This window comes from Coloeus monedula, assembly GCF_965178545.1.
Source record: "Coloeus monedula genome assembly, chromosome: 7".
Lineage (NCBI taxonomy): Eukaryota > Metazoa > Chordata > Aves > Passeriformes > Corvidae > Coloeus > Coloeus monedula.
The window spans coordinates 36,469,093-36,483,036 of record NC_138787.1 but is presented as its reverse complement, the minus strand read 5'-3'; the positions used below and the strand labels follow the sequence as shown (position 1 = coordinate 36,483,036).

Here is a 13,944-nt window from a genome sequence, read left to right as displayed (position 1 = left end):
ATAAAGATAGCGTAAGAGGAATATAATTCCACAGCTTATGTTCCCTGTCACGGTGTGCACTGACACAGATTGCCAGAGAGACTCCTTTAAACAACACTTTTTAAGCATACTTTTTGAAATATACAGTGTAGAACACGAAGGCCCTCAGAGAAACCTAACGCCGCTGAAAGCACAGGGGTATAGAATCAAGGGAACAGAACTGATTAATGATGAAGCCAAAATAAGGCTTTTTTGGATGAAAAATAGTGAAACAGTTAAGCACAGAGAATATAGATAAGGAAAATGTACAGGACCTGGGGCCAAGTTCTCCTCTCAGTTACACTAGCATAATTGTGGAATAATTCTGTTTCAATTAATAGAGTTAATATGATGAGAATAGAATTATCTACATAGAGAGCATGATTGAAACATAACAGTTGAGCCAGCTTTGAAGAAGCCTCTTTAATGTGTAGAAAAGAAATACAAATTCTCCACAGTCCCACTTTACAGGTAGAGAAACAGAAAAAAGGACTAAAAATCCCTTTGGCAAGAAAATGTCCAGGCTGGGACCAGGGAAACATGACAAATTCCAGTCCAGATCCTTCTCTCCTTGGTTGCAATAAATAAATACAACTGAAGGCTATCTTGGAAGCCAAGTGAAATGTTATATAAATAAATTATCTTGCTAACATCATGGCATGTTGCTATCTCACTCCTGAATCAAAAAGGTGCAACCTTATAGTGTGATGGTCAGATTAGCATCATGGTGGTAACTTCAGTGTCATTAACACGTCTGTATATTTGGATGCCACTCTTTACAGAATAAAAGAGTCAAAAAATTGAAGTCTGAGGAGTACAATCAGCAGAGATGCACAAAATAAATTTTTCCTACTGGCAAAAACCCCAAGGATACATGGTATGGACTATGAAATTATGGTAATACAAGAGCACTGGGATCATTGCAATTTGAATCAGGTGTTAAGGTAGAGAAATTATTATTTGGGGGGTTCTGGTTAGTTAAACCTTGTGTCCAAGTTTTCTTAGTCTGCTCCATTACCTTACCAGGACAGCTCAAAGGCTACACACTGCAGAATTTTGGAGCAAGTTTTGAGCTACAAAGTCCTGGTTAAACTCCATGATGGTTCTTTGGCTTTGAACAAGATAAGACAAAGGAGAGGAACATTTGGAGTTCTTAGAATTCACCTAATTTCATAATTTTTGCACATTTTTTATAGAAAGAATGAAGATGGGTATCTTTTAGTCCTTTTCCTTCTAAGCTCCTGTTGGTTCCATAGCCCCAGTCCCCAATTATCAGTGAGAAATTACAACCTCGGTCTGTGCCTGCACTCTGCTCTTAAACAAGACATCACATCTTATGTGATGTGGTCAAAAACCAGCATAAGCATGAACTTCCACTGCCCTTGCATAGGTGACAATAAAATCAATGATTACTGATCAAGAAACTCCTATTTACACCTTGGCTTTCCCTGTGTTCTGTAAAGAACTACCAACACTACCTTGGAAGATGTTTTTTTGAGCGTTTCTTTATCTGCTTTCTTATCAGTGTCTCAGAGTTAACAAATGAAGGTGGGAACTCTGCCCAAATATCTTAAAGGGTGAGTTCAGGACTCTTGGTCCTGGCCCAAGCTCTCACAAGGTCCTGCCCGAGCAGTGACAGCCCAAAGCACCAGATCCTTGAGAAGAACCAGTGCTGCCATCACATGTCTCCACAGCTCCTGCCAGCATCAGACACTAAAAGGGCTATTAAGAGATTAAAAGAAAATATGGAACAAAAGAAGTCAAGCACGGGTTTTAGATGACAAATTAAATAATATTTTCGTGACCAAGTTTTCATTTTTTCCCCTCAAGACATGCACTACAACAGAGAGAAGTGTCTCATCTGAAAAGAAAAAAGAAATCTTTAATTTTTTACACTTTTTAAAATGTCTTATCAGCTTAAAAATATTTTTATATATATCTACACTGAGCTTTCTATGAAACTCAAAGGTATTCGTAGACTTGAATAGGAATGCATTGATCTTCTCATAAACCACCCAAATTGTAGAAAACTCCATTAATGATAAAGCAAATGTTACATTTTTTCACTAGATGCTAGGAAAACGACAGAGGAGTATTCATAAAGAGGATGCAAAACTTCCTAACACTGCATTCAGTCAGGGGGGTCTTTTACTATTGAGCATCCTTTCAAATAATTCCATTTTCAGGCGGCGGATGATGGGAACGCCAATGCTTTAGAGTCAGCTGCTCTTCTAGCTAGCATCTCCCCAATTTTTAAAGGAAAAAAATAAAAAGGGGAAAGAGAAGCGGGGGGGCGGAAGGCGTTTGGCACAGGGTTGTGGGTCCGTGGCATCAGCTGCTCCAGCTGCAATCCCTGGTGCTGCTCTGCCCCCTGGTGCTGCCGCGGCCGCAGAGCAGCCGCCCGCCGAGCATCCCCCGCTGTCACTTCTCACTTCTCCGCCAAGTTCAAGGTCAGTGCCTAGCTATTTTCAGCTCATCTCTTCTTGATCCATGCAGAGAAATGACAAGGTAACGTGATTTGGGGTCAGCTGTATTACAGGAACCGTTACATAAACGGAGAAAGTGGAAATCAATCCCGGCTGACAGTGTCTTCGGGATAATCAGCGCTCACTCCATGCCGCTGTCAGCTCTCCTGCATCAAACACCATGTTACTTCTGTCACATCTCCTTAACAAAACCAGAGTCTCACTTTTGGCAAAGTAAATAAATATTTCACTCGGGCTTGCATTTAATTCATTGTTTAGAGAACTTTAACACTTTGGACTTGCAAAGAGTCCCCATTTGGAGGAGAAAAGACAGCTTACCCTGTCAGGTCCATTACTGCCTGCAAAAGGCGCTGGCAAAGATACAGTCGGCTCTTATGAAATACCCCATTCCTCATATTTTGTGCTTGGTTTCTTTGTAAGCAGACGATTGTCCTCCAAATCTCCGTTACCGAGCAGACCTCAGCTTCCCAAAGTGCTTCACCTAACCCACGGTCACCCTCGCCCCAGCCACATCACAGCTCTTCCCCTAACGTTCTAGGACACCTTCCTCAATTTGTCTGATTATCATTACTTTATCTGAACCATTTCCTCCCCTAAGTAGACATCTTCCCTAACGCAGAATTATGAACATATCATTTCACAAGATGTGCCGCGTTAGCCGCGTCTCGGTGACAGCACATGGTGTGTCAGTTTAGGGGGAGAGCAGCGATTCCATCCCACCCACCTTGTGCTCCCATGGAACTGCCAAGCCCGCAGAGCTCCGCCGAAGAACCATTTACCATAATATTAGTTGTCAGTAAATTCAAAGACGAAACTCCTAAAGCTATAAAATGGATTAGAAGCAATTTAAAAAAGAATTAACAAACTAGAGTAAGAGTATACTGTCAACAAACAAATGCTTCATCATAGCACTGTAATTTGGAATTTTAATTACCCCTCTGCTTCTGTAACAAAACAATGTCTGAACTGGCAGCCATTTGAATCTCTCACAGGTCATTGAGCATTCTAGTTAATTACTCTATGAATAGCCTGTTTTTCTCCCCTCTGGAAACACGTTTCTAATGGCAGTCAAGGTCTGACAAATGTGTCATCTACATAATTAGCTAGGAAGCAACACAAAACATTAAACATGCTTTGTGCCGACAACTATCAAAACATTTCATTTGTTGTCAATTATTCATTACTTTGTAGGTTCTGAAGGGGTTGTTATTATGAAAATAAGTCCAGATGCTAACAAGGTTAGAGTTTTTTATTCAAATTAGTAATCAGAGGACTAACTTTAAAAAATGTGTCTTGTGTACATTTATGGCAGCATTCAATCAGCACTAAATTATAAACGAATTTAGCTAAGTTCAAGTTAAAATAGCCATGCCAGAGCACATACACTAATTTGTGGAGTTGCAGCTCTCTTTGAAGTTTTAGGATCTAAGCTGAAGTAGCAAACTTTCAGAACCTTTGGCAAGACTAATTTGTGCTTGGTAAATAGAGTAAAGATTTTCACAGCGTGAGATAATGTACGATTGCAAAAAAAAAAAAAAATAAAAGGAAAAAAAATGGAGGTTTTTGAACCTTTTTTCTACCCTTCTGTCACACTGAGTAAAAGTCAAAATCAGCAATTCTGACTCATATAATAGCTCGTCTGAACTTCAGTTTGGCTTAACAAGGAAGTCAAACCAGTTACACTCACCACTCCCTTAATAGAACTGAAATGAATTTATCCTCACTTTCAAGAAGAAATAGGTGCTGGTTCTTTCCTTTTTCTGTGATCTCATTATGATGCTGCCTATCAAGCTACGCAGCTGAAATGGTACAGTGAAACTGTGGGGAGGAGAAATAAATGGGGAGTTTAACAATAAAATTAACTTCTTCCTTTTTAGCCAGGATTATTGCAGCTGAAGTGCTACAATGCAAATATGCAATGAACAATACTTTCTCACATGGCATATTTAAGAAAATAGAAATGAGAAAAATATTATCCACAAAAGCAAAAGGCTTGTTTTGAGCCCGAAAACGCACCTGCACACAAAATATTGGTCCTGTAAAAGGTTGGGAGGCAAACCTGAGAAAAATCATGTATTGAAGGTAAGCTGAGCTCTAAAATAGGCTCATGCATTAATATTCTACTTTCAGCCTTTAAGTCAGAGGACTTTATGGTATGGAGAACATACATGAACACATAGGGGCATATCTGTACAAGGCTGAGGGCCTCTACCCCGGAGCCAGAGCAGCTCCTCAGGTGAGGTGCAAGAGACACAGGCACTGAAATGGATAAAAAACTGGAGTCAAAGGCCAAAGGAGACAGTCTGTGAGCACGACACTCAGCAGAGAGCAGATCTGGGTTTTCAAAGCACAAAACCAGTCTGAATACAGTAAGGGGACATATGACACCCTTCATTTCTCATTTTCCTGCCCTGGAAAGGAGAATGACTAACGTTACTCAACAGATTTGTTTTCTTTTAGCAATATTCATGTTCAGGAAGTAAAACTGGACTGTGTTTATGGACCCACTGCTTTCATATCTACCCCGAAATACTTAGAGCAAGCAAGGTATAAGCTTGCATTTATTAACAGTTCCCACACTTGTCATGGAAAGCTCACATATTTTTCTGTATCTGTCCCAGTGCTATTACATGATTTGTGTAACACCTTGAAGGGAACACAGTTTTTCCTTTTAGAGACAAACGTGGCTGCATCTATAACAGACAAGTTCATGATGATAAAATTTGCAGAGAAATAAGCCTGGGCAGTCGTTATTAGAGCACAGTAAAGAGAATATTTTTCAAAACTACATCAGGAGAAGGTTTTCTGCTTTCAGAAATATTTTGTCAAGATTTGCTTTTTCCTCCAAGAAAAAAAGTAAACCGGGGAGAAAAAAAAAAAAGAGCCATCCTCAAAAACTTTCCCTAAATAAACTACACTATAAAAGAAGCTCTGATGATCTTGTAGAGATTGAAATAATCCCTTTTTCAGCTAAAACTACCCATAGCAATGAAACTGAAAATACTCTAAAAGAGGGCTGGAGACTGTCTTGCAATTAACATTAAACAGATAACATATTTACGAGGAAGTCAAAATATTTTGGAAGCCGATAATCCTGTAAGCCTTAACGTGGTATAAAAACAACAAATAAATGCAAAGTGTTACTGTTACACATGCCTGCCTGATCAATGGTTTTCACATATTGATCTATAAATGGAGTTGACAGTCTGTGTTGGCTGCACATTTTCCAAGCAGCTCTATTTTTGTACAAAACCAATACGGGCAATTACCTTTGTTTGAGATGCCAAGTCTTATCAATTCAATGTGATTTAGTGTCATTTTAATTAAATATCAGGATCTACTTCAGGACAATCTATACAAACAAAGCCTCAAACTTGACTATAAGCTTGATTTGAAGTAAACATGTACAAGCCCTGCAATTTCAAAATATGGCTCAAAAACTCTGCTAAACAGAAGGCTTATATTTTTAGCAAATTTATTTCTGTCTTTTTGGCTAGCCATAACTTTGGCAAGTGTTCTATGATCACAGGAGTAAGAAACAAAAGAAGATTGCTTCCCATTTCTCTGATAATGTATTAGGGAGATAAATAAACCTACCAGTTTGTTTAACCTAATCAGAGAAAGCTCTAATACATTAACATTTTGGAATGTCTAAATAGGTTCTAATTCTTAATATAGACACCAATAAAAAAGACATTTCATTGTTTGAAGTTGTTCTGAATGAAGCAAAATGCACTTCCCTGGGGTTTAACAGATGAAAATAGCAAATATTCATTTACATTGCTAGTTCAGACGCTACCATTAAGCACAGAAAGAGCCCTCACTTGCCACAGTCTGTGTCCAGCTTCATGATTTGTGCTCTTTAGACTCTACATTAATATCAATTTCAACCTTTGCACAAAGCTCAAGAATTTCCATTGACATAAATAACATAAACCCCCAATAATCTCTTGCGTGTTTAGCTCCTGTCTCCCACATTTGCATCTGCACCACTATAAAACGCACAAGTGCATATGGCCCTACTGATGTATGATGCACATCCCTCCCTGTCACACTACAGAAAATAATCTGTCCACCTTCAAAAGTATAGCCCCCGGTGCGCTTACAAGCACCACAGCAAATGCTTCAGAATACAGCAAATCCCTCAGAGAAAATTAGGCATTTTTCTCCTCCATAAATCACCACTCATCTTTCTACCTCTGTGCCTGGTTTATGCCCTTTATTGTCCAGAGTGGGCATTTCCTCTTTCCAAATAAGTTTTAGAAATCTATATTTCTATTGATTGCTCGAAATGTGCCAAACGCTGATTGCCTTAATCCACTGAAGTCAGTAGGTTTTGCATAAGTTGAGTGAAGAGGATTTGACCTATTTATTAATAGAACAGAGTATATTGCACACACCAAACATGGACAGCAAAAGTGTAGTATGGAATCCTTTATTCAGCTGCTTCTAGTTTTTCAGAAGAAAAATCTCTCCAATAACAGGACAAAAATACTCAGTCAATGTAAAATAGAAAATAAACATAATCAATGGATGCCTCATGGATTATATCCATCATCTAAACAGAGGCAGACTGTGAAAACAGAAAATTTCCAAGTAGAAAGATGAGGATAAATCCTTTTTCTCTTCAAGCACAAAATAATTAGCTTTGATTAATATTCTGGTAATATGTGTCTTTTAGCAGGGGTCTGTGTGCCTTTAAATGTAAAAGTGAAGGCTGTGTAGAAAAGTGCAATGGGAAGAGTGTCTTGATTTTTAAAACAATATTATTAAATTTATATATACATATATATATATATATATATATATATATATATACACATGTGTGTGTCAGTTGGACCCTTCTTTTTGAAGACTCTTGGAAGGATAGAAGATGCTCCCCTGAATTAATTCCCCCAAAATCCTTCACAAGTCACATGCCCAGATATGTCAGCACACGGCTGATACACACAATTGGTATTTCACTGCTCCTTTAACTCACTGCATTTAAAGCCCGTAGTTGAAAGCATCTGGATCCTTAGGAATTTTGCTTTTACTTTGGGCGTTAGCAAACAACTTTAAGAGGCTTATTTAAGTAAATACGCCCAAACACTTTCAGCCTGTCAATATCTAGTCAGAAAATTCTGCATGGCAAAAAGAGATGAAAAGAATTGAAACAGAAAGGAAATTAGTAGCATGGCAAGCTTTCAATCTATTATGTTGGAGCCAAGTTTGCTTGGTAAAATGACATATACTCGGTAAAATTCCACTTTTATGTAATTAGCTACTAAACAAATGTGACACAAAGCAACTTTCCAGCTCCCAGCCAATGAATGTATATTGTACCTGGTGTGGTTGTTGGGATACAGCAGTGAATATTTATGTCTAATTTAACTTTTTAGAGCCCTTGCTCTGTAACAATCCAACATACTATCCCCCAAACTAAAGTTATGTAACAAGGTAATATCAACAATGAGAAACTGCATGATAAAATCCTGCCCAAAAGTGAAAAATGCTAATTTTGTCTCATTTAGCAGCTGGATACAGAAATGCTCATTAGTTTTAAGAGGGTTAATCCTTTTAACTTTTGCATATTGATATGCCAATTATGCCTAATTGTACAAGAGGCATCAGTCAAGGTAATAGTGCATAAACACATGAAAGTTATTAAGTACATCCCAACATGTAATAAAGTAGGTGTTAATTGGTAGCTGAGTTCTGCAGGCTATTGAGGTGGATAATTCATTGAGAGATGGATCACTTGTAATTTCTCTACATAATTCCTTTTGCAGTCTCATGCTGTGATGTTTTCATGCTTGTCAAAAACAACTGCAGCCTAGTGCCTTTTGTTAAACACAGCCAATAAAATGTTAGGCACCATTAAGTATACTTAACTTTTAAACTTTTTCAAAGGTACAGTTCTTCCTGGTATTACATTACAGTATTCCCAGTAAATTAGTATAAGCAGTGTTCCAAGTTTTTGGTGGAGGAACATTTTGAGTTAGATAAAAGGAGAAAACATATGCAGTGTGTCTGAGGCAAAGAATATAATTTAAATAAATTGTAAATGAGTATCTTATCAGCTGCTAAGATCTAAACAGATTTTTCACTCTAGAAATAAAAGGTGAAATGAGTTAAGTTATACCAGAGAAATTAATCACTAGAATAACATATTTCTAAGTAAGTCTAAATGTTGAGGTTTAATTTTGAGTAAAAAGGAAAGGAAATACTGAAGGTCCTGTAGCTTTCCTCCATTTAATAACTTTGTTAAAAAGCTGAATATTTCATAGGACTCCATTACATCAACAGCAAAAAAATAATGGTTGGCATGGTTGTGAGAAGTGGCTGAGACCTGGGACTCTGTCCCCAGCTAACAGAGTTTTCTCCCTCATTTTCATTCTCTGAGAACAAAATGGATCTGGAGTCCAAAAAGTGGCTAACATTGCATAAATAATTTTGTAACATCATATGGCCTCAGCTGCAAGTTGCCACCATTATGGAAGAAAATTAACCAGGGGAGACTCATACCAATCAGTTTGTTTAGTAGCTCACAAGGAGTACAGGGGCAGGGATGCAACTGGCAATAGAGTCCCTCACTAAGTATTTAATTTTAAAAAAAATGCTAATGGATAAAAAAATGACTCAACTCCTTTGACTCTGTTAACTATTGAAATAATAACATACGTTCAGTGTCTGATTTTTGTACAATTCATTCAGTCTTACAGCAAGACTTATTTTTGTTACAGAGTTGTTCTTTATTTGCAGAGTTTGAAATTTCCATTTGTTTTCTTTTTTCTGCTTTTAAAGTTTGCCTTTTGAGAAACTGTGACATGCATCTGAAACTGGAAGTGCTATTCTCTACTTACTTAAGCCTTACTTAAGTGCTGTTACAACTGAGAGTTGAAATGTTGAGTAGATGTTACGATTACGGCTACCAAAGCCAAATTCTGTCTTTTGTGAAGGGAAGTTTTTATTCCAACGCCTAGCAATACTCCTAAGAATGTATTAGTGACTTTAAATCCCTCCTTTCAAAGGATGATAATAGAACCAGTATCCCAAAATAATCCCATAGATTTTAAAAAATTGGAAGACTCAGAAAATATTAGGAGTGTTTTACTTACGGGCTCGGCGATTTTCACATTCTCAGAGAGAATCATAGATTTGCTTTGGCTCAGCCTGTCGTGGTGACTGTTGGCATTTTTGATCCTCATTTGAACAGCCCCCGTGCTATGGTGGGAAGGATTAGGCTTTTCAGAGGCTGTATCGGAAGTTGAAGACCTTTCCATGGTTGCTGGGTTGACCTGAAGAATGGAAAATAAGAGCATTGATCTAGGGAATCCTCATACAAAAACCTATCAATGCCAGGTCTGTGTCACTGCAGTCAGGAGAAGAAGCTGAGTTATCTTGCTGGCAAGATCTTGATCATCTTTGAACACTAGGATAACTATCAGCTGTGTCAGCCTGTAGTTTTATTATTGTCCTTATCACTCTCCCATCCAAACTGCCTTGGAAGAGTTAGTTTATGTAAAAGATTATCCTTATCTCAGAAGCCATTCTCCTCCACGGTGTAATCTCCCTTCAAACCTCTGCCATGTCCAGCTGGCAGCCACTCCACTTTGTCTTTGGCCCTGCTCACACAACACATTTTAAATCTTGCAAAGGGAAAGGATGTGCTGTGAAGCCAATTAACATATCTTACCTTCACAGTCCCACACGGGAGTGCTACAAGTGCATCACAGGGCCACACTGTAACCCTGTTAGTGTCTTAAATCCAAACCTGGAGCTATTAAAATATCCCTTAATTTTCACAACTCTACCAGCAGCACAGACGGGATTTTTGTTTCTCTGTCCATTTTTAAAATCTGAAGTTGAGAAATGGCTGAGCTCTCAAGCCCTTGGATGAGGGGCAGACCTAGAGTGATCACAGTGCTGCTGTTCAACCTCCTGTTTTTTGTATGAGAACAACTCAACAAACTCCCTTCCAGCTATTCAAAGTCCCCAAACATTTTTTGTAGGCAAAATTTGTTTTATATTTCCTGTAGAAAACATCAAGACAGTGATGTGCAACACTTGCTCTGTTTTCCTCCCCCCTTGCTCACCCTCATACTACTACATGTAGCTCGTGGGTGCAGTAATCTACTGAGAGTCACAAGAAAACTGGCTCTTTATATTGCTGTGTAACTACATGGGAAAATGTGTAAGGAAGAGATACTACACAAGCTGAAATAGCTGGTTTCCCAACTATGGAGCCAGGGAAATGGAAATCCATTTAAGTGCAGTTGTAGTATAAACTGTTGAAAAATCAGCATTTTCCAAATGGGTTGGAGAGCACGGCTATTTCTAGCAACATCCCCACAACTTCTGAAGGCTCTGAAAGATTAGATTCCCTGATTTCAAGACAGCCCATTACTCTGAAGACATCAGATCAGAGAACACATCATCCTGATGTGAAGGTGGAGAGGGAGAGAGGGAGATGGGGAGTTCTGCTGCACATCTCTGGGTGGGACCACAGCCCAGTGCAGGTGGGAGGACACAACTCCCACAGCTTCAGCCTCCCTTGACACTGATGAAACTATCCCTCCCAGGAAACTGCCCTAGATGTAGAGGAGGATAAAAACAGGTTAGTCAGGATGGCTGAGGGTGGAAGAGACCTTGGTAAGTCTTCCGGTCCAACCTGCTCAAGCAGGACCACCTAGAGGTGGTTGCCCCAGACCATGTCCAGAAGGCTTTTCATAGAATCACAGAATAGTTAGGATTGGAAGGGACCTTAAAGATCAAATATTTCCAGCACCCCTGGCATAGGCTGGCACTTACACATTCATGACAGCACTCTTGATGAGAGAAAGAAGAAGGAAGTGCTTTAATATCAACCCGTTACTCACTCAACATGATGTGTCATGATAGAAACACTGAATTTAATGATACCAAAAACAAAGCTTGTGCCCATTGGCTGTTTCCTGCATTGACTCAGTTACTCAAGGATCCCCACAGAAGCTGAACTCCAGGTGGTAAAAATTAGATTAAAGTTGTTTCCTTTTGCTTAGGAGCAGGCCTGCCTATGACTGCTGCAGAGCTGGTGTATTGCACTGGAGAAAACTCTTTACATGGATCTTTGGTGGGCAGCACTGTGTATTCTCCCTCCCCGAGACACTTCTCACCACCCTTCAGAGCAGTCAGCACCCAAATCCATGTCACAGGGACACTTTGCCATTTTGGCAGTAAGGACTGCAGCAGCTCCAAGCAGGAAATTATTTTTTTCCTCCTCTTAAACTTGGAGAGTCAAATCATTTTGTATTTCGTGTTGGTATCAAATCAAAATTACTTCTCGACAGATTTTCAGTAGGCTCCAGGCTGGAGAGCGGATCAGACTCGAGAGACGAGAGCAACACTGGCTCTGTCACGGATCCAGTGTTTGGCTGGAGCACATCACTCAGATTTTCTTCTGAAATCTCCCACCTATACAACTCTGACATATCCCTTCTTGGGAGCATTATGAGTTTTAGTTAGGTAGTCTCTGTCTGGTGTTGTCAGTACACCATGTGCCGTAAAAAAATTTTAATAGTGTGACAAAGTCATGCCCTGCATCACAAGTAAATGGCAAGGCTGCAAAGACTTCTGAAACTTTTAATTCTGATCTCACTGAACCTTAGTTAATTTTCCTGAAAATTTGAACTGATTTGCATATATCACAGTATTACATGGAGGCTTTCCAAGGTAGTAAAATTACAGGAACTACTATAAAAGAAAACAATAACAAAACTCCAAATGGAACATTTCCACCATCAGATTTGTCTTAGTGTAAAACACAGTGAGATCCTGCAGGATATGAAGGAGGTCTTGCACAATATGGGAGAAAGGTACAAAAGTTGTCCCCTTGGGATTTTCAGGTAGGAATCCTTTGCCGTCCAAACTCCCTTCAGGCTCTTGACAGCGTTACCAGCCCTACGTGCCAGTAGATGGCACCCTGAATATGAGCTCCACAAATGCAACAGCACGACATTTGCATTTGCAAGAAGGATTTGGTAATCCTCACACTCTGCCCTGCCTCTTCTGTTGGTTTGTTTATTTTTGTTCTAACTTTTTTTTTTTTAAATAACAGAGGGGAAGACCATCAGGAAACAGATAAAATATTGTCAGAAAACATAAAAAGGATCCTATCTTCTGCATTTATGAGTTGGTGCTTCCAAATTGTTATTAGAAACATCAGGGCCAAGTTTGAGCCGGTTTTGCAGGGGAATTCATTTTGCTTCCTCTGGAAGGCAGATCTGCCAAGCCCCGTGCAACTGCTTGTGGGACACTCCATGTTCATTATATAATTAGCTAATTTGCCTTTTGGCAAACAGTTAGCATCTGGATATAAATTTTAGTTTTGAAACCTCCTATAGTTGATTTGTTAGAGAAAAGCATTAAACCAAGACAGATTTTCTCCTCCTCTCCCCCCTGTTGTTTAGAGTGTTCCTGGAGTAAAGGGGCAGGATAACTTTGAGACATTGACCTAAGAGAAGGGAAACAGGGGAACACACTCAAAATTCCTCTTGGAAGTACCTGCTTTGGGACACTGTGGAACATAAAGGGCAGGTTGGAAAAGGGTGAGGAATAGTCAGGGACAAGTATTGCCCTCCTGCAGCACTTCATGGACCTCGAATGAGTTTCATATTATCAGTATTTCAATCCATGTTATGTATGTTGCTTTGTCCAGAAAGTGATCCAACAAGTGGAATGATTGGCATTAGCCATGGGCTTTATTTCCTGAGTTTTGGTGCAGTACTGGTAAAGTCAGTATATAGATTTTCTAGGAATCAAAGTATTAATTCCTCAGGAAACCAGAGGATAGCAGTATTTCCAAATTTGGGCTTGAGCTGTGCCTGCATTTCCTACAGCTGCATAGAGCAGAAGACAGAATACAAATGCTAATTCATCAACATCTTGTACCAGAGAAGCCGTGGCTGCCCCATCCCTGGAAGTGTCCAAGGCCAGGTTGTATAAGGTTTGGAGCAACCTGGGATAATGGAAGGTGTCCCTCCCCAAGGCAAAGAGGTTGGAACAAGATGGTCTTTAAAGTCCCCTCCAACCCACATCATACCAGGATTTTATGATTAAACAGTTGTAACATGTACTTTTCTCCAAAAAAGGGAAAAAAAAGTGCCTAATTAATATAACTTCTTGAATTTTTTATTCAGGATTATGACTTTAAAATAATGCATATTTTTCAGAATTTCTCAAAATAAGCCTTTCTTCTCTCCCACCTTTTCTCCTTATGACTTGCACCACTATCAAGTCAGAAGCATAACGAACAGGAAAGTACTCGACATAGCAGAGTGCAAACACTGCAAAATTGAAGTGCATCTTGTTGCACTGACTAATTTAAGTATTTTGCTCAAGAACACACAGTACTTGAAGAGCATCTATGAAACCTAATGCAATGATATCACAGAAGGATAAAAATCAGCACTAGGTTCAC

The 13,944-nt window shown here is 39.2% G+C and overlaps 1 protein-coding gene across 1 annotated transcript in view; it reads right to left on the bottom strand.

Moving 5' to 3' along the window:
• ARHGAP15 (Rho GTPase activating protein 15) overlaps positions 1-9,784 on the bottom strand; it is a gene marked incomplete at its 3' end in the record, with an annotated part of 304,078 nt that extends 294,294 nt beyond the window's left edge. The window contains exon 1 of the mRNA XM_082285569.1: positions 9,605-9,784. Within this exon, the coding sequence (XP_082141695.1) occupies positions 9,605-9,769 (165 nt within the window). The 5' untranslated portion in view covers positions 9,770-9,784. The remainder of the gene's footprint in view (positions 1-9,604) is intronic.
• Positions 9,785-13,944: the final 4,160 nt, after the last annotated feature.